The sequence below is a fragment of the Melanotaenia boesemani genome, chromosome 12 (assembly GCF_017639745.1).
Source record: "Melanotaenia boesemani isolate fMelBoe1 chromosome 12, fMelBoe1.pri, whole genome shotgun sequence".
Lineage (NCBI taxonomy): Eukaryota > Metazoa > Chordata > Actinopteri > Atheriniformes > Melanotaeniidae > Melanotaenia > Melanotaenia boesemani.
The window spans coordinates 21,762,119-21,788,186 of record NC_055693.1 but is presented as its reverse complement, the minus strand read 5'-3'; the positions used below and the strand labels follow the sequence as shown (position 1 = coordinate 21,788,186).

The 26,068-nt window shown below is 40.0% G+C and overlaps 1 protein-coding gene across 1 annotated transcript in view; it reads left to right on the top strand.

Annotated features, from left to right (window-relative positions):
- Window positions 1–26,068, top strand: part of map2 (microtubule-associated protein 2) — a 72,576-nt gene that overhangs the window by 41,360 nt on the left and 5,148 nt on the right. Inside the window, exons 10-17 of the mRNA XM_042000944.1 lie at window positions 168–801; window positions 904–1,146; window positions 1,495–1,632; window positions 2,647–2,708; window positions 3,885–4,026; window positions 4,452–4,508; window positions 4,668–4,972; window positions 25,093–25,185. Coding sequence (XP_041856878.1) covers window positions 168–801; window positions 904–1,146; window positions 1,495–1,632; window positions 2,647–2,708; window positions 3,885–4,026; window positions 4,452–4,508; window positions 4,668–4,972; window positions 25,093–25,185 — 1,674 coding nt within the window. The remainder of the gene's footprint in view (window positions 1–167; window positions 802–903; window positions 1,147–1,494; window positions 1,633–2,646; window positions 2,709–3,884; window positions 4,027–4,451; window positions 4,509–4,667; window positions 4,973–25,092; window positions 25,186–26,068) is intronic.

The following is a 26,068-nucleotide window of genomic DNA, read 5'->3' as shown; positions in this document are numbered from 1 at the left end:
TAAAAGAACAAGAGGAGAAAGAGAAAAAGGAGCAAGCTGAAAGGGAGCTAAAAGAAAAAGAGGAGAAAGAGAAAAAGGAGAAAGAAGAGAGAGAAGAGAAAGAAAGACAAGAGAAGGAGAAGATGGAGAAAGAGGAGAAGGAAAGGAAAGAAAGATTGGAAAAAGAGGAAAAAGAGAGAATGGAGAATGAGTTGAGAGAAAAGGAAGAGAAAGAAAAGATAGAGAGGGAACTGAAAGAAAAGGAAGAAAGCAAGAAAGTGTCAGAGGTGGAAATAAAGGACCTGCCAGTGGAAGTAGAAGCAAGACAGCAAGAAGAAAAAGCTGCCATAAATCACGCCGAGGAAGAGGCTGGAAACCTGAAAGAGAAAAGTGAGGAAGATGGATTGAAGAAAGCCGGTGCAGAGATGGAAGTGATGAAGGAGATCCCCGAGACCCACGCCGCCATTGAATCAGTGGTGATGGTTGAAGATGATTTTATCACTGTGGTCCAGACAATCGATGAGGCAGAAGAACCGGGACACAGCGTTCGGTTCTCAGCGCCTCCTGAGGCTGAAGCCCTTTGTGTCGCTGCCCGAAAAGAAGATGAAGAAGAAGAAGAAGAGGAGGAGTCTGTGGAGCTGGCCCAGGAAGCAGACATGGAGGCAGCCAGTCTTGAAGAAGTGGGCGATGTTCCTGAATCCCTTGCCTCCCCAGTAAGGGATGCTCAGCCCATAGAAACAGAAGGGCCGACAGAAAGCTATGACAGAGATGAAACCACAGTAGACGACTCCATCCTGGACAGTTCCTGGGTGGACACACAAGGTGAGATCTCTTTTTCTGATCTGCCATAATGTTTCTTTTCTTCTGTTATCATCCATTCTTCTACATCGAATCAATCACTGTTTTTCATGCCTTGTTCATCAGATGATGATAAGAGTGTGGTAACAGAGCAGATTGAGCCTTTGCCCAAGGTGCCTAGTCCAGTCAAAAAGCCTCCTGTGGTCCAGAGCAAGCAAACACAACAGCGGAAGATGGAGAGACTGGAAAAACCTGTTAAACCCAAGACCAAAGCAGGGCGAGCTAAGGGACGGACCTCCACACCTGAACGCAAACCTGTCCGCAAAGAACCTGTCTACATCCCCAGGGAGGAGATCAAGAAGAAAAAAGGTTCCTTTTCTTTTAAATTATCTCAAACAGCAGTTGTTTATATTCTTTATATAGATTTTATTAATAAAGCCTAGAAAATAGAAGAATATTATGACATAAATTCTTTGTCCCATTAGGTTAGTAATGTCATTTGTGGCTTTTCTAGAAAAGTCTGTCTCTGATAAAGTTATTCTTTTTTTTGTTTTGTTTTTTTTTTGCATACAACAACATATATAGTGGCTACAAAGGGTTCCTGGGGAGTTTTTATCCCACAGCAGTCAACATTTTAACATGGCTCAGCAGCTCTCTCTGCTTATTGTTGCATCTCCTTTGCTTTAGTCACTGGCCTTGTTTCCTCTGATAATGTAGCTGTCATAAGGAAGACTGAGCTCACCAAAAAAGTGGAGGCTCAGACTCTATCTCCATCCAAGAGGGGTGGGGTGAAGCCAGCAGTCCGCCAGACCCGTCCAGCCCAACACCACTCCTGCCCCAGAAGGAGACCCACAGGTGACGAATTGCCTGGGTGTGTCACACAGCTGGTGCTTCCTGCAGGGGAATCATCAGAGCACCAGCTTCCATCACTCCCATCCTGCAGTGTTACATACGTTTGGTTTTTGGTATTAATATGTTTTCATTTGTTTTTCATTCTTTGTATTTTGGTTTTGGGGGTTTGTTTGTATCTGATCACAATAAAATTGACTGTTGGAAATATTTTATTTGTTTTAATTTATCTTTTCTTTTTTGTTATCTTATTATCTTTTCTATTTGAATCCTTTTTTATCTTCTCTCACTTTTTCTCTAAAGGATAAATTAGTTCAAATCTTTAGTTGATTTTTATTTACTCTAAGAATACGTTCTTTATTATTGTCACCTCTGACAGATTTATGTTCATTGTGCCTTTGATGTTCTGTTAATTTATATAATTAATAATCATTTTAGATATTACTGTCCAACATGTTTAGATAGTTTTACTTCTTGAAATATTGCATTGATCTGCTAGTTTGTTTTTTCCCAACTTGTGGTTGCTTAAAATCCACTAATATACTGTTTTGTTTTATGAACATGATGAGTGTGATGCTACACTGTCCCAAAGGCAGTTTGCACCTCATTTTCCCCTGACAGACTGAATTCTGTCACCGATGATGAAAGCTCCACTGCTGCATTGCCCCAATTAGATTATTTTCCAGGGTTGCCTTACATAATGCAAAATCCCCCATTCTGTGTGATTTCCTGCCAAGTCTTTGCAGAACAGAGCTCTCATAGGGCCAGCCACCTTCTCCCACAGAACATTTGATTTGCCATATAGCTTACCATGCCAGAAATGAGACTACAAAGTTAAATGTCTGTTGTTTATATGAAATTCCATCATTTGAGTCACATATCCTCACAGGGATATTATGATAAAGATAATCTTTCAAAGCAGGACATGTAAAATTCTCTTATGTTTTCGCTTTCATCGCATGAAGGTTATGTATGTTTAGTCAGATGTCCCTGAAATTCTCTTCTGTTCCTGTCCTTCAGAGAGCCTACCAGACAATCGCCCGCCTCTCAGTGTTGCCAGAAAGTCTCGTGACCGAGCATCGGTGAGTATATGCACCGAACCCGAAGCGAAACCAATGAGAAAAACACCAAATGGAGTTTAGTTTACCTAAATAGTAAATGACAAACGTAAAGATGATGCATATTATTTATTTTGATTGTGTAATTTGCAAATCGCATAGCTAAGACTAGAGCTGTCTCCATACCTACAGTATATCTATGGTTTTCATGCCACCCATTTCTCCATGAAAACCATGCATTGCTTCTCCGTATGAACACCTCTCTGTGCTATCCTTTTTTTTTTTTATTTATTTCAAGGAAAGGGATTAGCTATTATTTATTTTTTTCCATTTTTAATGGATTTTGGCATAGATAGCTAAGACAGATCCATTTGTAAGGTTGTTTTTTTACCGAGTGGGCGTTGAATCACCCTGTGACATTTCTCCAGCGGCTGTGGTCGTGACTCCATTTTACTCCTCCATCATGGTAATGACAGTTATTGTGTCTAAAATAACACAGTTTCTGCATTTCTTAAATGTCACACCACTTACAGCATACAGTAAATCTCATCTTATATATCTATTAGCCTGCTTTGCTTTGCCATGTAACTTGCTATTGTTACCCGAATGTGATGAAGACTCACATTCTTCAGTGTGTTGAATGTTTGGTTTTGTTTGTTTTTGGGGAGTTTTTTTTTCTGCCATCTTTATAATTTTTTCCACATGTTTGTTCAGAGTACAAGCAGTCTTGGCTGTTTGGTTCATATTCTAGTTTCAATATTTCTTAAATCGACTCAGTAAGGACACAGGAGACCATGTCCACTGATATTGCATGTTGAAGTGCTGTCAGTTTCATCATCTTTTTTTGTCATTGCTTTGTTTGTTTTGGTGCTGCTGCATCCTTTTCACCCCCGCGGGCCCACATCGTTGTACCATCTCAGCACCATCCCCATCATTTGCCACTTACAAAGATTCCCATCTTATTATCCAGAGCGGCTGCCTCACTAGATAGACCTCACCTATCCTCAGAGTCTAACATTTCCCCAGAATTACTGTGGAGATTTATAGCCCAGGTAGGTGGATTGCAGGGTGGCAGCATAGCTGCACAAGTTCAGAAATTACAAATTTGATGTTTTTTATTATTATTATTATTTAAAATATCACAGGGAAACATCTCCCTCATTGCTCCATTGCTTTGCTTTTTTGTGTGTTTTCTAATAGGATGGTGCATCGCGAAGCCCAGACAAGCGGTCCTCTCTGCCACGTCATGGCCACTATCTGAGTCGCCGTGGGTACCACGAACATGAAGAGAGTTCTACTTCTATCACCAGCTCTGGGTCTACGGCTCCCCGCAGACCCACATGTAGGCTGGTCACTTTGATTCAGACAGTATGATTATTCAGATGGCAGTCGATTGTCTAAATCCTTCATCAGTGTGTTCATAGCTGCTTGGATTAGATAGAAAAAGAAAAAAAAAAAAAGGTAGAGACAAATTCAAAACGCAAAAAATATTAAACAGCAAATCTTTTTTAATACTGATCAGTTTTCCGTTATGTATATAGTTTTATAAATCAGTTTTATTTAGTACCAATCAGATAACCTCTTGTTTCTTCATTCTTTAACTGTCATTTAACTGCTGTAATGGTACTGTACGTTGTTTAGTTGTTTTTTTTATTCATTATTAAGCAACTTTGTTATAGTGCAGATGCAGAATGTAGTGTAGTTGCCCTTTTTTTTCTCTCTGTCCTGTCACTAAGCCCTAAACGTTTTATCTTTTCCCTTCTGCAGCATTTCGGACTGAGATGAGGGCAGAACACAGGATAGGACGAGCACCTAGTATGACAGGTAGGGAGGATTTTAGAATAATTACATGAGATTTCATCAGTCTTTTTTCAGTTTTGTGCTGTATTTCCATCACACTGATTTTGCAAACTGTTAAGATAATTTTATCACATCTCTTCACCTCTTGCTCCAACTTTCATCCATGTGATCTTCCCCCATTAGTTACAGAATCAGTGCGCTCCCGTTCAGCTCGCAGTGGCCACTCCACCCCCCGCACCCCTGGCTCCACAGCCATCACCCCTGGAACCCCCCCCAGCTACTCATCTTCAAGGACTCCTGGGACCCCACGCTCCCTCAGTTTGATTTCTCAGGAGAGGAAGGTGGCCATCATCCGCACCCCACCCAAGTCACCCGCAACCACTCCCAAGCAACTCCGCATCATCAACCAGCCACTGCCTGACTTCAAGAACATCAAGTCTAAGATCGGCTCCACAGAGAACATCAAGTATCAGCCCAAAGGAGGACAGGTGAAATTCTTTTTTTTGCACTTTCCTCCTGAAACCTGAAGCTTCTGTCTTGCTTCTCCTTTATTCCTTTCACCTCTGTACTCCTTCTTTTCCTGGCTTGGCCATGTTTGTTTTTTCACTGGGGCTTTTACTGAAATCATAGATGGATTAGCTCTGCATGTCACCCCACGCAGAAATAATCTGTACACAAAGAAGTCTTGAAATTATTCAGTACCAGACTAATTCTGGATTTTGCTCTTTAATCACCAAGAGACAGGAAAAGTTTCAACTTTACAAGCAAGAAAAAATCAGTTGCTACTATGGCAATGTGTGTGATTCAAGGTCAGCTATAGTAATATATGTGCTTTTTTTCTGTAATATCTTCTCATTTTCTTATTATTGCTCTCTATAGCCCCCTCTCCTAGCTGCTTCCTCTGTCACATAGCAGTTCATAAACCCTGAACTTCCCAGTACCTTATGTTCTTTATTTACATTTGTTACCAAATACCATAAAAAAAACTGTAGCTTACATGTCCAGAATCTCATTCATGTCGGGTTTTGTGTCAGCTGTTATTGCCACTTACTGATGGTGCCTTCAATGGCTAATGGAGAAATTGGAATTTATTACTTCATATTGATAAAAAATTAAAGAATGCCAGTTAAAAGTCACAGCTCTTTGGCAGGATATAAAGCATTAAACAAAGTGCTGGCTGAACATTATTAAATCAATTATTAATTATTAAAAGCTAAAATAAATGTGTTTAACTTCTAATGAGGTACAGCAAATAATGCATAATCTAAAATTAAAGATAGATTAATATAATAATAAAAGATGCTGAATAACTTTTTAGCATGACATAACTTTACCCTTTCTGGACTTACTGAAGGACACATCTTTAGATTTAGGAGGATCAAAACACAATTACTTGTTTATTTAATCATTATGGTAACAAGTGTGACCATTCACAATTCATGATCTCTGCCCTAAATGCCATTGTAATTAAATGCAAGTGAACTGAAGACAACTGAGTATGCCACAGGAAAATTGCTATTGTTCAGGATTTTGTTGACCAAACCACTGCTAAAAGCAAAGCAAACCTTTCTTTTGTCAGATTCCAAAAAGATGGACTTTAAATAGCTGTTGCTGTATGTCTGCTGAATGAATGCTGTCAGCAAGTAGTTTTCATCAAGGCTTTGTAGCTTCAAGATGTCTGCCTCCTAATGTTGAAAAATCCCTGAAAGAAGCTTTATCATTTAGAATCTAAATTTTAGATGGTTCACCATTAGCATTTAGTATTCCCTCTGTAGCATAATGCTTGGATATAATTCAAAGCTCATGAAGAGAGACTCTAAAATTATAATTTTTATTTCAGAATGATTTGTTTTCAGTAAGAATTGGGGGTTTTTATGTTAGATTTTTTTTCCCTGTGGTTGTCATACCCCCAAACGTAACAGTTCAGTTGTTTCAGACTTTATTAAAGAAAAAAGTGACATGATTTTGACATCATAGTACAAGAAGTACAAGTGCAAGAATTGAGCATCTCAAGTTTTCCTCCTGGCTCTGCAACGTCAGGACAGCAGTTCAGCCAACATAAATCTGCATATCAAATCCTGTTTTCCATCTCTGCACAAAATCTGCATTAGCAACTTGTCTGGGTGTGCATGCCCTGCAGTTTGACAAATATCTTGTTCTGGCTGAAGCTCAGACAGTGCTGCACCACAATATAGTGATGAAAACAGCAGCGTGTCTGTAGCCATCAGCTCTTACAAGTCTCCACTGATGACCTGATTAGGAATCTAAGCTTTTGGATGGCATCTTTATGACTTTCCAGGTCTTGGAGCTGATCTGTGCAGTCAGCCACAAAATAGAGAGAGATCATGTTCTGAATGCTGGTCTGTCAAGCTGCTGGAGAAATGGGCTCTGCGTTTTGTTGTCATTGTTTGTCTTGATGTGTCTTGATCAGATGTGGAAAAATTGTCTTTCAGGCAAAAACGTCTCTGGACGCTGACTTGAATAATAAAAAGAAGTTTATTACAAAAGTTCAGACATCAAAACAGATTTCTGCAGCAAAATCTGGAGGTCCCAAAGCCAGAACGAAGACCTAAAGACTTGATGTGTCCTTCTGTCTTATATAGGGTTTAAACAAAGAAAATTCCTCAGTCCTGTGTCCTCCAATCATAGAGTTTGCCTATAGGATGCTCATTTGCATGGAATGCATGTTCTTGTGTCAATCCAGTCTGTGGGACAGAGAACCCCATATGGTAAAGTCTTAAGTGTGTACCATACAAATGCTATGCTTAGATACCTCATAATTCCCCCCTTCGGGACTGGAATTAACAGTCCCGAAAAAAAACTAACTATATAAGACTCAAATTAAATAAACACATATGAGAGCCCCAAAAGAAATCATAAAATGCCCAAAAGAGGCTAGTCGACCCATCGGACCCCTCCGGGCCTAAGTCCTGCCTAGCAAGTCTCACCTCCCGAAACAAAAAATAAGCACTCGAGGTCACCCATATGTATCCACACAATAAGAGTCACAGAATATTATCTATTCACCTAATGGTAAACCCCGTCTATGTCTACCTAAAAAGTAAATACATAGCAATAGCACACATAACATCACAACAAATTCAGATTAACACTCAGATTAATACAGTATATGAGTAAACATTGAAACAAAATAAGGCAAACAAAAATATATGGCTCCGAAACCTCCAGATGGGTAAATCGATATGGTGATGATGTTTCAGTCCGCAGATGTCATTGCGTTGACAGTCAGGGTTCACTGTCCATGTTTAGTGTCCTTATGTGTACTTCTGAGTCCTTTTAGAATGTTGGGGCCTCTGAATAACTAACCACCCACCGGGTGGTCATCCCCATGTGTACTGAGAAGAGAGAAAAAGAACAATGACCAGTATCTTTGTCATAATAACAGGTTGAATCAAAAATATTTCAAGCATAAAAATGAGGACTAACATAAGTTTAGTTGAATATAGATGATAATTAAGCAAGTATATGATATCTAATTCCCTACTTGATTATACACACTAAAAAGGCAAAGGAAAACTAATAATAAAGAGTAATAAAACTGACAAACATACTAAAAGAGGCAAAAGTAAAAATCAGAATGGATATCTTTCAAATAGTTCACCTTCCCTTATTACTTCATTTTCATCAGTCCTTCGTAACAGTGGCATCTGAACTTGATCACCAGGCATTACTACACCCATCCATCTTAATATCATAGCCTTAGCAAAGGTCAGTAATAGAGTACAAAAACAAAACATAACAGACAGCGCCAAGAGTGTTGCTACCAGAATCTGAACTACAACAGCTCCTACTGGACCCAGTTTATCTTGCAACCAAGCATTTGCAGAATATCCAGAACCTTCTGACGGTCCAAAGGCATCCCTTATGAGTTTTAAAGCATCCACAACACTAGTCATGTTATCAGAATTATCTGGAATCAATGTGTAACAAGCATCGCCTGTTAAATTCAAAGCCACACACAGGCCACCTTGTTTAGCCAAAATGTAGTCTAGAGCCATGTCATGTTTCAACAGTGTCAGTCTATGACTCTTCTGTGTATTAGATAAATATTCAAATCCTTTGATAGTTTCATTGGCAAAACCTTGCAGGGTGTAAGTAATATTATCAATATGGTCAGCTAAAAATGTCACTCCATACCATGGAAAGATACCAATTCCCCACTTTTCTGCCAAACTTATCCTCCAATGATAAGATTCCAGATTGTGGAATTGTGCTAACTCCCTCTTCTTTCTCGTCCCAGGAATAACATTAGACTGAACCTGCTCCAACTCCTGAGCTTTCTGAACTGTGAGAACTTCATATGGAAGCTTCAGTGTTGCCATGTAACAACATCCGGTCCAACCATAGGGTAAAAATATGTAGGCTTTATCTCCGCAAACCCACCAAATATCCTTAAAATTTCCTATTGTTACATTTGCCGGTAAAGTTTGATTTTTAACCATCAATGTTCTGCTCTGTGTACGGATCGGTGCATGAAAAGTCACAGCATACAAATCATCAGCAGCTCTATGTGCTGCCACACCAAGCCGCATCATATAGAAATTACAGTCTGATATTCCCATAAACATCCCGTGGCCATTGTAAGTATCATTTGAACAAAAACAATGGTCAGACTTCTGAGATTTCACATCTAAAGCATCGGGAACAGCTGTTCTCACATCCTCATACTTATCTAGCAAATTCATATATGGTAGATCTTTCAACCAAGTACAGCGAAACCTAGGTCGAAATAAATGCACTGATACAGCCATCACATAATCTTCTGCTGATCGCTGTTGATACAATAACCATGACAATGCATACGATTGACAAACTTTATCTAATGGTTCTGGCACCGTTTCCAAAATTGCTGGCCATGTGCTTGGTGAAGGAATCCTGACTACACATGGACAACTCACATTCTGGACTGATCTTAGTGAATGAGTCAACTGTAGAAACCACAAATTCCTACCAGCCCATGGGTCTGCTATCTGTAAAGTAGTAGAATCAAATCCATATGCCTTCCACTTGGCATCTCTCTTCTTTACTGCATGAACAGGCTCAATTACATCCTCCCATGCCACTTCGGACCTGTCGAACTCATTAAACCCGTCGATGTCCTCATCAGTCTCTGGCGACTCATGCTTATTCTCTGCGAAATCCTGTGCCACATTCTCCTTATTGGCAATGTGCGAACAGGCTTCTCTATCTAAGCCCAACTTTTGAGTCAGATTCACTACAGCATTAGAGGTTGTATATGTCACTACAGGTGTCTGTGTTACGTTTACAGAATATGTTGTCGCTGAAGACTCACTCCTTGTTGTGTTAGTGGAAAATTCTTCTCTCAAAACTTTACCAGTATGATTTTCAGAAGTAACAGAAGTCAGCTTTGCCTCCACTATTGTGGGGCTATTCGTTATAGCCGGAGGTGTAATTACTATTTTTGAGGGGTCATAAGTCGTGAAAATCTCTCTAGGTGTAACCGTAGACAGATGTGGTGCACTTGTAGGGGTAGTGAGTTTCAAAACTGCTGGAGTAGATTTAAGTGTCGTTGTTATCTGTTTTGGTAGGAATGATAATCTCATGGTTGTCAAGTTCCCTGTTCTATTAGCTGTGTAGAACTCGTCATTAATATCAGCTGCCATTACTACTAAAGTTACTACATTAATTCTGTACGGTGAACTTCGTTTCACACCCTGTGTTTTTTCATTCTCTAACGGTGAAACATAACAAGAGCACTTGTAGTCACCCTGATCTTTTGGCTGTATTTTTCGCACTAAAAGACTATAATCTCCTTCAATCTTCACTCTCCTGTGATTGTTGATCAACACGAACTTTCCTAGTGGTGAAACCACAGATAGGTCCAGTTCTTTATCATAATTATCCTTCCATTGTACTCTGACATTTCCTTCCCCACCAGTGTTTTTTGGACACCGACACAGTAGTGGAACTGACTTTCCCAAGACTACTTCTAGTCTAGTTGTCGTAACGTTTTGGTTTGGTCCGTTTTCTAACTGGTCTTGAACCTCTTGGTTCAATTGGACCTTTGGTAGATCCTTGAACTGCTCTGCAGCTCTCCGAAGTCTCCAATGAGTTGCATTCCACAGAGACCAATTCAGTTGTCTCCGGGACATGTTGTAAGTCAACAACTCTGAGTTTTCTCTCCTGGTCATTGACCTCACAGTCATTGCTGATATCGTCAGGGATACGTACAGAATTAACCAGCGCATCCTCAGCATGATCTTGAAAATCCTTATGTGCGTCTACGTTTTCTACACACACTCCTTGTTCTCCTGAGTCATCCCCCTCGTGACTCTGTAAATGTGGTGTCTCTTCTAAAGGTGCTTTAACACAGTGTGATAAATGGTACCACGTTGGAGACCCCTTAACCTGGACCGCAGTTCCTGTACTGCGAACAACTTCAAATGGTCCTTGGCGGCGTTCGTTAAACCACTTCCTTCTAAACACCTTCACGAACACCCTGTCTCCAGGTTGCACTGTGTTGCTCCTTTGTTCATCAAGTTTCTCTTGCTTATCCATTCCAGGAGCCGATTCCTGTAGTGAGATTACATCTCTAAGAGTGATTTTGTCTTCCAACTCTATTTCGTGGGTGACCAGAAGAATCTTCCCTGGTCTATTAGCTCCTGTGACTGCTTTTGCCGCTTCATCAGCTGCTTTATTTCCTCGAGTGATTCGTGACATGTCCGCTTTGTGTGCAGCACACTTAGTGATTGCTATTTCTTTAGGCTTCATCATGGCCTGCAAAAGTTTCAGTATCTGCTCGCGATGTTGTATCGGAGAACCATCTGATTTTTTAAAACCTCTATTCTTCCATACTGAACCGAATAAGTGACAAACATTATGCGCATACGCAGAATCCGTAAAGATTGTCACCCGTTTGCCTTCTGCTAGCAAACACGCTTCAGTTAATCCTACCAGTTCAGCAAGCTGTGCAGACGCTGGCTGCGGCACTACGTCTGCTTTTTCCACAACGAACTCCGATCCCTGAGCTCTTATTACTGCATAACCAGCACACAATTTGTCTCCTATGCGATAGCAGGAGCCATCAGTCCAATACTCCACATCCGCTTCCTGTAACGGAAGGGCTTGCAAATCTGACCTGAGTCTTGAAAACTTCTCTGCTTCATGAACACACTCGTGCGGCTCACCATCCTCTGGAGTTGGCAAATGTTCAGCTGGGTTTACTGTGTCACATCTGACCAGAGTAATATCTTCCTGCTCCAAGAGCCTATGATAATCTCTAAGTCTAGACATGGTCAGTGTGTATTTACCATAATTCAAAAGATTTCTCAGACTATGATGGGTAAGAATTGTCACTGGATAACCCATTGTGACTGATGATGCTTTATCATACATCAGAGAAACTCCTACTAGTGCTCTGTAGCATAGTGGTAGTCCTAACTCCACTTCAGAAAATGCAGTAGAATAATAAGAAACAGGCTGAGGTCTAATTCCTGTTCCTATGGGTTGGCAAAGAACTGCACACATGTATTTCCCTCCAGTGGAAGTGGAGACATATAACAAAAAGTTTTTGGAGTAATCAGGCAAAGCTAATGCTGGAGCTTCCTGTAGTCTTTGTTTGATTGTTTCAAATGACAGAAGGCCATCTTGAGTCCAAGAAAGATTTCTATGAAGATGAGCAGTTCCAGTATCTTTAATCATAGCTCTCAATGGTCCTGTTAAGCTGGCGTAGTCCTCCACCCAGGCTGATGAATAGCCGGTGATCCCCAGAAATGTCATCATCTCTCGGACCGTCCTTGGCTTAGGAGCTTTTCGAATAGCTTCCAGATGACTGTCGGAGATGCTTCGGTGTCCTTGGGTTATCGTCTGTCCCAAGTAAACCACTCTCTCTTGGCAATACTGCAGCTTTTTCTGAGAGGCTTTATGTCCCTTCTCCGCCAATATCTGCAGTAGTTTGATGGAGTCTTTGTGACACGTTTCCTGGTCAGGTGAACAGATGATAATATCATCTACATATTGGACAACTGTACTGCTCAGTTCCTGGTCAATTCCTGCCAAGTCATCCTTTAACACTTTGTTGAAAATGTGTGGACTGTGTTTGAAGCCTTGTGGTAATCTTTTGTATTGGTAGAATTGATCTTTGAATGTGAAACCAAACAGGCCTCGGCTTTCCTCACTGAGTGGGACACTGAAGAAAGCACCACAGAGATCTAAGACAGTGAAATGTGTAGCTTCTGGTGGGATTTGAGCAAGCAAAGTATGTGGATCTGGTACTTCTGCTGGGTAATCGACCACCACTTCATTTACTGCTCTTAGGTCATGGGCCATACGATAAGAGCCATCCGGTTTCTTTATGGGCAGTAGGGGCGTATTGCTTTGAGGATTCTGTGTTATTTCCAGAATATCAGCTTTCATCAGTCCATCAATTTCCGATTCAATTTTCTGGATTGCTTCTTCTTTAAGAGGATATTGATTTCTCCAAGGAGATCTGGCTCCCTGTCGGAGATCCACTTTCACTGGCTGAGCAGATTTCACCAGACCTATGTCGGTGCTGTGTCGTGACCACAGACATTCTGGAACTTGTTGCAGCATTTCTCTTCTCATGGAGTCAGAATCCCTCATGACGCTGAGGACCGATTCCTGTGTCATCTGCACCACTTGCGGTTTGCCATGGCCTTGAGCTGAAATCAAAATCTTAATGAATTGATCATCCTTGCTTCTCCAGATGAGATGATTCTCTTTTAGTGGTACAAAGATAGCTTTCTCTGCTTCCGCCATCATCTCTCCAACATGTTTCTGCTCATATTCTTCTGCTATCCTCAAAGTTACATGTGGAACACTTTTTGGGATGTCATATTCTCTGTTCAGATAATCATCCTTGGTTATCTTCATAGCTGCTCCTTGAGGTCCCAAAATTATACAGCTTGATTGAAGTTGCACTTGCTTTGGTTGGTGGCTCAGCCACTCCTCCGGATCCGATTTAGCAGCATCCTTGAAGTACTTGAGGGTACAATGAAATGGATGTCCTGGAGCTCTTCCACAAGGTGTATTGGCTACAATGAACTTTTCCCATATAGTAGCAGGTTTCAAAAGTTCTGGGCTAAGGTCGCCAATCCAAAAGACTGTAGAAGCATCAATCTCTGTTGTCATTACCAGCTGATGATAAGATTCCTCTGGTACATCCACCAAACATCCATCTGGAGTACATTTTATTATGCAGTTCAGTTTGCATAAAGCATCTCTTCCCAAAAGTGCAATTGGGGTCTGTTGCGACACCAATATGGGCATTGTAATCTTGCGATTTTTATAGCAAAGCTCAATTGGTTTTGTGAGAGGAATCAGCTGTTTCACACCCTCGAACCCGATCGTCCGTATCAATTGATTAGACATGGGGAGATGTATAGCATCTTCAGGCCTCAGGCAGGTAAAAGCGGCTCCGCAGTCCGGCATTACTTCTACCGGTCGATCATTTACTTTCACCTTTACTGTTGGATCTTGCTCTGGCCTTGATACTACCAGCTGACACCTCCCTTTCAGGTCCTCTGGGCATCCCTAGTACCCAGGATCAGGACCCCTGTAAGGGTTCACCGGTCCTCGGGGCGGCCGTGACTGTCCTCTGGGTCGCCCTCGGTAGTTGCCTCTAGGAAAACTTTCTCCTAAGCTGTTGCAGTTGCGAACAAAATGGTCAGGTGAACCACAATTATAGCACACTTCAGGCTGCTGTTGAGAGCGTGGAGCAAAATTTCTTCCTCTCCCGAAATTTCCTCTTCCTCTTCCTCTCCAGGTCTGTGGCGGGCCATAAGCTGGTGGTGAGAAACAGTTAATTGGAGGCCATGGTGCAGACTGAGGTGGTTGGAACTGTACTTTATCAGGCTGCTGCTGTGGTGATGGTTGATTTGAAGATGGCAGGCTCTGGATAACCACTGCTTGTGTTTTCTCCTTCTTTTTCGAATCCACCAGCTGTATTTGATTCAGTTTCCTGAGAGTCTCCTGGTCTTGCTCTTTCTGATCATGCTCTTTCTTCCTGAACAGTTCCACTTGGTGAGCAATGTGGTCTGTATAAACTGCTTTGGTCATGCTATTAAGACCGACCACTTCTGCAAGCTTGCTTCTCACTGGTTGTGGCAGCCCCTTCTGAATCTTGGCCCGCAGAATCGATTGTTCCATTTGGTTCAGATCTGGATCATTTCCTGTTACATCTCTCCATGTTTGATGAGTTCTAGAGACATAGGATCTTGGATTCTCCTCCTGGCCCAATGGCTCAATAAAAATGTTGTCAGGGTGGACATTTGTTGGAAATGTCTCTTTTAGAGCTCTCCATGCTCTACCTCGATTTGCGGCAAACAGTTCTGGATCGTATACAGATGTCCCCACATAACGACCAAGTCCCGCTTTCTGCAGAATGTCCTCCATAGCAGGAACTCCTAAGATGTTAGCCAAAAGTCGTTTTACATCCCCTGTAGCCAGCTGTATTCCCACACAGATCTGCTCCAATTTAGAAATCCACGGATGTGCTCCATCGTGAAGAGACGGTAATTTCTCCAAAATGTCAGACAAATCAGTGTTTTGCCAGGGTTTATACTCCAAGTTCTGTCCTCGGACAACCACTGGACACATTTTGCCGACTGACTTTCTTCTTCTTGGGCGGAGGAAATATGTCGCCTGCGGCTTTTTAGAAAGCTTTTTCCGCAGCTTCTTCTTCTGTATCCGGAGTTCCTGTAACTGGTCCTCAAGCGCCTGTCGGTCCTCTTGACTGCTGGCTTCCTCCAAATATGAAAGACATCGATCTACGCTCTTTTCAAGTTCTATCAGCACTTGTTGGCTATCCTCTTTGGTTCCTGTACTTGTGGTAGCTGGGTAGAACTCTTCTGAAAGGCCATCACTCTCTTCTTCACTTTCAGTGTCCGAACTATCAGAAGTGTCATCTTTGAGATCCTTTGTCTTTAGTAGCTCTGCTCCTTTTCTCTCTGCTTTCGCAAATATCTCTCTTATGGCAGAGTTGTATCCGTCTCTGGCTTCCTCCAGATGACTCTGAGCCTTGTCTCCAGGTTTCTTCTTTGTTGTCTTCTTTTTACTCTTGAGGCTTGGATACATGTGAATGGTCGTTGTTGCTTGTCCCGTTTCTATTATTTGGTTGGCATCATCAGTGACATGATAACTGCCTTCATGGGAAATCACTGGGAGCTGAGGATAAACATCCTGAAATTTCACTTCTTTCTCATATGGTGGGGGGCTCTTTACTGCAACGGTGTGAGAGAAGGGCGTGTTGATCTCTGCCATTAATTTCTCTGTGGCCTTTTTGATCTGCGAGATGTCTTCTCTCTGTTTTTCTTCCTTCTCTTTTGTTGCTTTCAGAACTCTCTGTCGCTCCTTATCGAACAACTGAAGAACTTCCAGCTCCGTTTGTCGCTTGTCATGACGTTTCTGTCCTCTCCTTCCTTTCTTCTGGTCTGCTTTGTAAGTAGTCACCAGCACTTGAACTGTTTTAATTACCTCTGGATTAAGTGTCCCCTCAATCGGCCATGGGCGGTCGATGCTTGGCCAGCGCCGGTTCCACTTTTTTTAAATCTTGGCTATACCTTTAATAAGAGGGTTGCTCTGCTGGACTAAATCAACTGGAGTAATTACAGCTGAAGTTTTGTCATGCTTCTCTGACATGATGCCAACTTTCTATAATTTTCTAATTTATGAATGAAAGGAAACTTCTAAAAAAGTAGTATATCCAATACTATGTTATTACACTCAATTTCTTTTTGTTTGTGTTGTTTCTATTTATTTATTTATTTATTTCGCTTTCCCAAACCTGCAAAACAAATTTACCAACTTCAGAGGAAACCAAAAAGCCTTTACTTATTAACAGAACAAAATTACATCAAAAACCGTGATGGATATTTTCCTATCATAAAATAAGACACAAAGAACTCAGTGTGGAGTCAGCTTCATCGCAATGGGGAGAGACTGCAGTTCAGCACTCAGAGAGTGTCTGGTGTCAACTCTGAAGTCTCAACCCCAGTGCAGCCTCTGTATTGCGCAGATTTCACACTTCAATAGAGCAAGCAAAATTCAAACAAAGTTTAAGCAAAGGTCAAACAGGGTAACACATCAGCATATGGCACTTCATGACCTTTGTTACCACCACCTCCTGTTAGTTCAAACAGGGTGGGTGAGATCGCAAATCATTACCTATCCTTAAAAGAGAAACTTTAACCTGTCAACTTCTGTTTACTCTAACAAACCGCATTGTAATATCTGTAAACCATTCTTTCAATAGTCTATTTAAACCTTCAATGATTTACCGCTTTAAAACGAATAAATGAAGAATAAAATATTCTGATAGTCAATCAGTAGCCAAGCTTTCCTGTCGGAGTAAATATACCATGTACTCTCTGATATGTGTCTTCTGCACCACTAAAGTGTGTTTTGTTCATTTGAGTTTTAACAAGAAAATAAGAAAAACAACGATACCATGTTTGTATGTACTGAAACAACTATGCATTAGTGTATATATATATAGCAGGTAACAAGATGTTTGTGGATAAAATGCACACTAGCCTTGAGCAGGTCAGGGGAGATGTGTCATCCAACCCAGATGGGTGGCCTCGGAGAGCCTGCTCTGTTCAGGTCTGATTCGATTCTCGATCCAAATGAATCATATAAAAAACAAACAAAAATTCAGTATGCCATACTTCAAAACAATTCAAAACAAATGTAACAACACAAAGATTATTAAAGGCTAAAGGAGGAGTTGACTTAATCTCCCTCCCTTTTCTCTCTCTCTCTTTCTCTTTCCTTTTTTTTTTTTTAATAAACCAATTTTAGGCTTTGTTGGCCTCTTCAAAGAAAAAGGAAAAAATTACAAGAAATATAAGGCTTTATTTTCCCATAGTTTAAAGCTAAAAACAGAAAAAGGTGAAAAAATAAAAATAATAATGGGTCTTCCACACCTCAGCTGCTCATGGCAGAGAGAGAGATAAACTTCTTAAACAGATGCCCATATTCTGCCTAGAGGAAAAAGGGTCAGAGGTGACAGACCTTCACGTAGTGTGACTAAAAATTCTTTAAGTATCCCGGAGCCGGGTGACCTTAGATAACAATCTGCCCCCACTCTACTACCTAAAGAGAGCTGTGACCGCTGTAAAAGTAGTCAATGTGACTATCCTAAGGAAAATGGTCTAACAGTCATCTCTTAAAATCTTTGCATAAAATAATAAAGACTAAATATTGTCTGAGCAAACATATAAAGCAGAAAATCAGCTACAGGCATTAAATCACATCAGCAGAACGCTCACACACCCACACGTGCTGACTCCAAAAGCTGTCTTCACTGCACAGCGCACACACAGACACAAACTTCATCCCTATATTTTATATCAGTACAGATGAAGCAAGTGATATGTGCATGTTTTCTTGTCATACAGTGAAATAAACTTTGTCCCTGTTTTCCATCCAAATTAGACACAGAAACTCATTTTCTCGTGATGTTAAAGAAACACCCTTATAATTTTCTGTAGTGGTTCATAGGGGAAAGAACACAAAAAATATGTGTCCAGATATGCCCAAGGCAATTAATAATATTTTAGCCACTAACAGAACATTCACACATATATAAAAGTCCTTTTTGAGGAATATCTATTAAATTATTGCCAAAATAATAGTCTGTCTGCCAAAGTGCAGACGCTCATTATTACAATTAAAATTTTAGAAAAAATTCCTCATAAAAGGCTCATTTTTCCGAAGGTTTATTGAGTTACCTCTAAAAAGTCTGCCCATCGAAATACAGAAGCATTTCAATAGCAGTTCATTAAATTATTACCTATTAAAAAACCCTTCGAAAAGAATTTATCATTAAAAAGTTATAAAAACACAAACATGCATTGAAAACTTTAATTTTGCTCAGACCACACCCCAGCTGGACACACACACACACACGTCAAGACACTCTAGCAGAGTTACACACACACCTCGGCTCCTATCATACACACACACACACACACAGCTGTTCTCACTCAACCTCACACCAACACCCTCTCAGTCAGCGCTGACTCAACTCTTTTTACTTCTTTATATGCCTCACCAAATCTTCTTCTCATCTTAATCTTAATTCCTTAAAAATCCTACAATTTATCTATCAAATTCTTATCCCAGGCCTGAGATTCTTACACTCTTGCTTTTAAATTTACACCACTAATCACTCTAAACTGGAGTCCAAATGACACCGAACAATTTATTTATTCTTATGTCTTACTATTCAAAGGGTTTCGGGCCCAGACCCTGAATTTGCATAAATTTATAAACTTTCAAATGTACATTTTAGAAACTCCAAAAACTCACAACACTTCACTATTTCTGAGGCTTTAACCATCTCTTTTTCCCTTGTTATAAGTGCAGGATCTCTGTCCTCACTATAAATTTCCTTGCAGCCTTTATGCTGTCTATCTGCTTCTTTTCTCTTGTCTATCTCTTTTCTTCATCAATTACCCCCCTTTCTCCACTTCGCCTGCGATGCGGAGAGAAAAAAAAAAACAACTTAAAATAAATTTAGCAGAGACACCTGTACAGACAACAATTCCACAAACATACCCACACAGAGAACTTTGCGGAGTGACCCCCTTTCCTCTCCCCAGAAAAGCAGACAAAAAAACACACCTGTCTTTCAGATTGCCCTCTGGAAGTCAACTTGGAGGAAAAAAGGCACTGCACGTCCAGATCGTCGTGACGTCAAATTTGATGTGTCTTGATCAGATGTGGAAAAATTGTCTTTCAGGCAAAAACGTCTCTGGACGCTGACTTGAATAATAAAAAGAAGTTTATTACAAAAGTTCAGACATCAAAACAGATTTCTGCAGCAAAATCTGGAGGTCCCAAAGCCAGAACGAAGACCTAAAGACTTGATGTGTCCTTCTGTCTTATATAGGGTTTAAACAAAGAAAATTCCTCAGTCCTGTGTCCTCCAATCATAGAGTTTGCCTATAGGATGCTCATTTGCATGGAATGCATGTTCTTGTGTCAATCCAGTCTGTGGGACAGAGAACCCCATATGGTAAAGTCTTAAGTGTGTACCATACAAATGCTATGCTTAGATACCTCAGTCTGCATAAGGAGACATGATGGATTATGATCAGTCACTTTTTTTCTTTTTCTTCAATTAGTGTTTAGCATGTAATTATACAATCCCCTTCAAATTTGTATCCTATTCTCTTACAGCTCTGTTGATGCAAAAGTGGACAATTTTGCTTGTTTTAGAGTTACATGTTATGTTGAGGTTGTTTAGAGCCATGATATCTCCAGAAAGATGCTTAAAACTGTTCCTGGAATTGGCCTGAAGAAACTGTATTTGTAGTGTTATTAATCAGTTTATTAACAATAGCATCTACAATTTTGCAGGCATATTGTCTTTAACATAGACTATATGGTGTTTCTTTCTAGATCACCTTCACTAAATTTAGCTGCAACCCACCTGCTAATGTGTTTGGGTTGTCCCTCACTGGCCCCACATGCCTTCTGTCTGACACAAAGTGATGATGGCAACTTTTGCCTTAAGTCAGAAGTGAAAAGTTGGGTCACAAGCTGCCTGAAGTCAATATTAATATTTAATCAGCCTCTCAAAGCAGTGGCTTTGGCTTTATGTTCAGATGATGTGATATAGAGGATATGTTTAAGAAAATTTAGTCAGAAGTGATTAGACTTGGCTTAACTGTGTAATCTATGTAATATGTGTCACATGAGCCATTTCTTTTAACACTATAAACACTATAAACATCTTATGCAAAAGATCATTTTAACCATACATTGATTTTCTGGATTGTTGGATCAATTTAGTTCATAGTCTTTTACAAAAGCACATAGAAAAGTTGTTTTTTTATTGTTTTTCCTAAAATACCAGTTAACAGAAATAATAGATTGTGGCAATGTGTAAATTGGTGTTACTATTCTGCTATTTTCACACAATAATTACATAGTGGTCACAAACCAAGTTCAATTAACAGTTTTCTCAAGGATGTTAATTACTCGTCTCCTGAGCTTTATTAGTTCCCTGCAACTCCAAAGTCCCGGTAGTGCTGCTGTAAGCAGCTCCTGTAGTGAGCCTCCCTCAGCCCATCGCTCACCTCCAGCCAGCTGCTGACCGATGCATTGATTGTCCTCATTAGAAACACAAGGACCAAAATATACCCACCAAGGCCAAACGCAGAGGCTCTTTGATCTGGAAGTCAGTGCTCCGCTTCATCTCTGTCACTCTATGTCTGTCGGCAGTACAAAGTGTGACCTGGACCCAAGACCTACTGGTATATCACCTCATTGTTGATTACAGTCTGTTTTTGATAAATTGCATCTGATATAGAGAGCCCCATTGGAATAATGTACTGTGAGGTTTATAAAGAAAGTACAAACTCCCCCTTTTTTATTTTCCAACAGAGCAACTTGAATACATTTATCATTGTTTTTAAAAGAATAGAAAATAAACAGAGCTTTTGTTCTCATTCTCTCACTCATATAAGCTTCATCCATCAACAACAGTTTAGACCAAAAAGTATCTTCATTACCAAACGTTTTTAGAAGCCTACACTGTAGTCACTAGAAGGCACAGTATAAAAATATATTTTAAGATCTTATTCCTGTCTTCCATATAAGCAGTATGTACTGTCTCTGTATTTTCCCAGATTCATATTTTAATCAAGAAGTTGGACTTATCACTGTTTAAATGCAGCTCCAAGGATAATCTGAAGCACTGTGACCCTGGATCCGCTGTATGTACCCTAATGTCTCAACCCTCCTGAGCTGAGGAGATTGGGAGTCATGTTCTGTCTGTAGAATTCTGTCTATAGAAAGTGTTAAAGCAGTTTGAACTTTACTGTTAAACCCCATTTTCTCATTGCAGTTTGATCCTCTCCTTTTTTAATTAAATGCATTAGTAACCCTTCTCTTCACCTCTAGTTTGAGGATAGTGTAGTTCACTTTTAAAAACAGCTTAACATCCTTTATTTCTGGTATTTCCTGCATAGCAACAATAGCAACTGGTGTGTGAGCTTCTAATTTTCCCATCATACTGCTGTTAGACCAGCGTGATAAACAGTTAAATAACTCAGCTTCTTGGAACAAAGGTGGCCTCAGAGAGAGACTGATGTAACTGTGTGGTTGTTATTATTATCTGCCATAATAAGTTATTTTAAGTCTTATCATCTCCATTTGACAGCTGGGGCTTGATGTCCATTTAGCAGAGTTATTTAAGAAGAAATTATGTCCTTATACAAATCCCTGACTTAGTGTTCATTGGACTTATCCCTGTGTCTTGTACTCTTTCTGTGTTGTTGTTTTTTTTGTACATCTTACAGCCAAGTGGTAAGTTCCCTTTAGTCCCACAGTTTTAAGCATAACAAATGTGATTTGAGGTTGATGTTCTGATAAGTAAGTGTCCTCTATCTGCTGTTATTCATTTCCTGAGCTACACCTTAAAAAAACAAAGAGAAATTTTAAGGATCTCAACACTTAGAAATGTTCCTTTCATATTCAATGTCCTCTAAAAAGTCTGACTAGATTGACATCTTTGTTTTCTGAATGGTGAATTATCTGTATTGTTCCGTAAAGATTTTAACTGTATGATTTAGTTAGAGTTTAGTTAGAGTTGTTATGTCATAATTTGGAGAGCCAGGTACAGTCCATTGCTTAGAAATAAGCATGAATCCTGTTAAGAAGCTAACAAAGCAAGGTGTTTACACTCACTGTTCTAAAAATCTCTGTTGGTTGACATTTTTTTCATCTGATTCTGGGTCTGACTCAAACATGATGATTGGACTAATATTTCACCAGGGAAACGATTGATTAGAAGAGGCGAGTCTCCCTCACCCCGGAGCTTTTATTTTTTCTTCTGGTTTTTCAGAGTGTGAGTTTCAGAGTTTCAAATCAAAGCAGCAAGAGAACACTGCCAAAAATCACCCCATCGCAACTCGCAGTGGTGTAGAAGAAACTGAAAAGCCGATGTTGCAAAGTTACGAGCGCAAAAGTCCATTCATTCATTCATTTTCTGAACCGCTTAGTCCATTAAGGGTCACGGGTGAGCTGGAGCCTATCCCAGCATTAACAGGTGGGAGGCAGGGTACACCCTGGACAGGTCACCAGTCCATCGCAGGGCCAACACATAGGGGACAATCAACCATTCACACACACACTCACTCCTAGGGAGAATTTAGAGTCATCAATTAACCTAACACGCATGTCTTTGGACGGTGGGAGACAGCCGGAGTACCCAGAAAGAACCCACGCATACACGGGGAGAACATGCAAACTCCACACAGAAAGGCCACCGCCCTCAAGGTTCGAACCTCCTCCCAGCCGAGATTCGAACCGGCGACCTTGCTGTGAGGCTGCGGTGCTAACCACCACACCACCGCGCAGCAAAAGTCCATCCGCCCAGAAGTAAAATTTACATTAATTAAGAATTTAAAATTCCTTACAAAATGATGTTTGGAGAAGATTTTAGCATTTCAAAACTCATGTTTCAAGGTTTCAAAACTTTTTTGCGAAGATGCACACAGCAGTTTTCAGATCTCATATTACAAGGTTTCAAAACTTTTTTGCAAACTAATGTGGTGGGAAAACAATGCCATATTTGAAAATCTGAAAACGTATACTTGAAAACAGCAAGGTTGCAGCAAGAGGTTTGAATCTCTGAAAATGTGAGGCTGAAACTCTGTAATATGCATGTTGCACTTATTAAAAATAAAAATTCAAGTACAAAATTATGTTTGCAGGGACTCAAATTTTTTTTTAGATTTTCAAAATACTATTTAAGGTTTCTAAACTAATTTTCTGACTTGCAAAACTTTATTTCAGGTTTTAAATTTTCAAACACTGACTTTCAAGGTTTCAAAATGTTTTCTTTCAGTTTCAGATTATGGCAGTGTTTTCATCCCATACTAAAGGAGCATAGCAAACATCACGAGGGCCCATCTTTATATGCACTATTCACTGGCAGGTTAACTCTACAGAAGCAGCAATTATTGATGCATCTTAGACATATAATATTGTTTCTCATATTTGTTGAGACAAGAAAAGAAGAAAACTCACTCATCTATTGGTTAATGTAGGACAACTTCTGTTTCTGCCATATAAGAGCAGAACATGGAGCTGCAACAGATTCTAGTGGTCTTGGGTTGACCAGATATCTATCAGAACTTTGACTGCATTCTTCCATGAGCCATTTCTCCCAGTTAGAGCCACCTGTCATCCTACATGCACATATGTTTTGGTTGCAGTACCATGCATTTGATCCACAATGGCTTTTATTTTGGTCCGTTCCCTGCATTTAATTAACTTTAGGTGACCTGAGACCTACATGTGTGTTTGTAGGCAGACCAAAGTTAGCTTCTTTGATCTGCATCAGAGTTTGGTTGCGCATTCACACCTCCCGAACAAACTAGGACTGGAACCGGTAGGGCTGGTGAGGATGCACCCTTAGAAGCCGAAGTGCTTCCACACGCTTGCTTTTAATGCAAAGGGTTGCATTGCACGCCACAGACTGTCTGGGCACTGCACTTCCACAACTTTCAATTCCACCTTGTATTTCTTCAACATTTTCAATGCATCTATAAAACAAATTTTAATCTTCTCTGCTACAGGAAAAGTCAAGAAAAGTTAATAACGGGCACAAACCCAACATAGACAGAGATTCTTTCAACAAAAAGTCTTATTTCTAACTTTATTCTAACACTGTGGGTTGTTTTCAGATACTGCTTTAATATTTAGTATATTATTGAATTGCCTTGTATTTAAAACCACTGTATTGGTCAAAAAGAAAAAAAAAAGATCAGGTCAAGGTTTACATACTTGTTGCTCCCTCCTGTCTTCTTCTGTCCTGCTGTGGGACATGTTTGTACTATGATGCATCTTTTTGCTCTGTGGTGTAGTTTCCATTGCTTTTACTGTGCTGCTAGATGATATCTATATAATTTAACTGTTATTGTATGGTACCAACTGCTGTGTCTGCATCTCACTCCTGCTTTTTCTCCCTGCAGCTATCGAGTCATTTTTCATCTCAGCACAATCACATATTTCATCATCCTCACACCCTCAACTTATGCTCTCAAGTCTGAACTGCCTATTTGCATATGCTTGTATTTTGAGGTTTTTCTGGAGGAGTTGCCTCCTGTTGTCACACTGTATGATGACAAGAGTTCCCTAAATGTGTCATAAATGGAAAATGGACATAGAATACATGTGAAACAAAATAATTTAAGCAAAGATGGCACTAATACCTCTCACTACTTGTCACTTCATGTCTTTATAGATACGTCAGGCACTTCAGCTGGTTGGTGTTTTGATCAGATAGCTGAGCTATTTGCACAAGAAATTAAGTGACAAAATGTCTGTAGTCTAATTTTAAGATTATATATTCCCAGGATTTGCAGAGTTAAGGCAATACTCTGAAGAGTCATTCTTTACATTTAGCTATTCTGATGCAGTCTTAAAGCTAAAACTCCAGTATATGTAGGGATATTGTAAGCTACAGAGCCAAAGTCGCTCTCATTTCCAGAATTAAATATTCAAACAGCTGGACGATGCAAATTGTTTAGGAAACTTGTCAGAAAGCTCAAGCCTTGTCACACCTCATTGCTCACCTCCGCTCCTGCAGGTTCTCATCCCCAGTGTTAAACTGGACTATAGCCATGTTCAGTCTAGGTGTGGTTCCTTGGACAGGCGAGGCTACTCAGCAGGAGGTGGAAACGTGAGTCTTGTCCTGCAAGCACATTGTCTCTGTTGTCTTCAGTACTATTTATGTATTGTGTTGTTTAGTGCTTTTCTCTTCCTTTTCTATTTGCGCTACAGTTTTCCAGTTTATTGTTAAGTCAGTCATACTCTTCATTAACATGCCATTCTACTGTAGTGGTTGTGTCTATCAAACTTTTATACAAAAGGCTGACATGTCTTTCTCCTCCAGCACTTGAAAACGGCATCCTTTTGTGCAATTCCTTCTCATGCAAAAATAGCTACTCTGCCTCTGTGGTGACTAGACTTTCCATTGTAGAAAAGGCGCATGAGGTATCACTGGTAGTCAAGCAGTGCACGGTAGTTTTGGAATCAATATAAGTACTTTTTGCATAGTATATACCCCCAGTAACATCAGAGCAGGTGAGCAGCTTTTTAAAACAAAACAGGCTCATTACAGATAACATTTACCTTTGATACTGGAAACACACTCTTAATTGCTTCAAGAAACCAGATTTTAAAGAAAAAAGAAGAAAAAAAAGTAGTGTGCTTGTGTTATACTTTAACCTAAAGCTAAAAGTATTTCAGTGCATAAAAAAATAATTATACTGAATTTTTTTTTTTTTTTCTCGTAAAACTCTTGCAAGCATATTTTATCCTCACTGCTAACACACTGCATGAAACACTTGATTAAGTCTAATTGCAGCTATCAGAAGACAGCAGGTACAGTGTGGGCTCCATCTGCAGTTTCTGACTCCAGTTATGCGCATCGTCAATGCACCATTACATAAGCCTAATTAAAATGAGACTATTGAAAGTTGTCTCTCGACTTTATAGCACTTCTCTTAGACTATTTACACCAGACCTCTTTGTTTTATTTGATAAGGCTAAAATTTTGAATC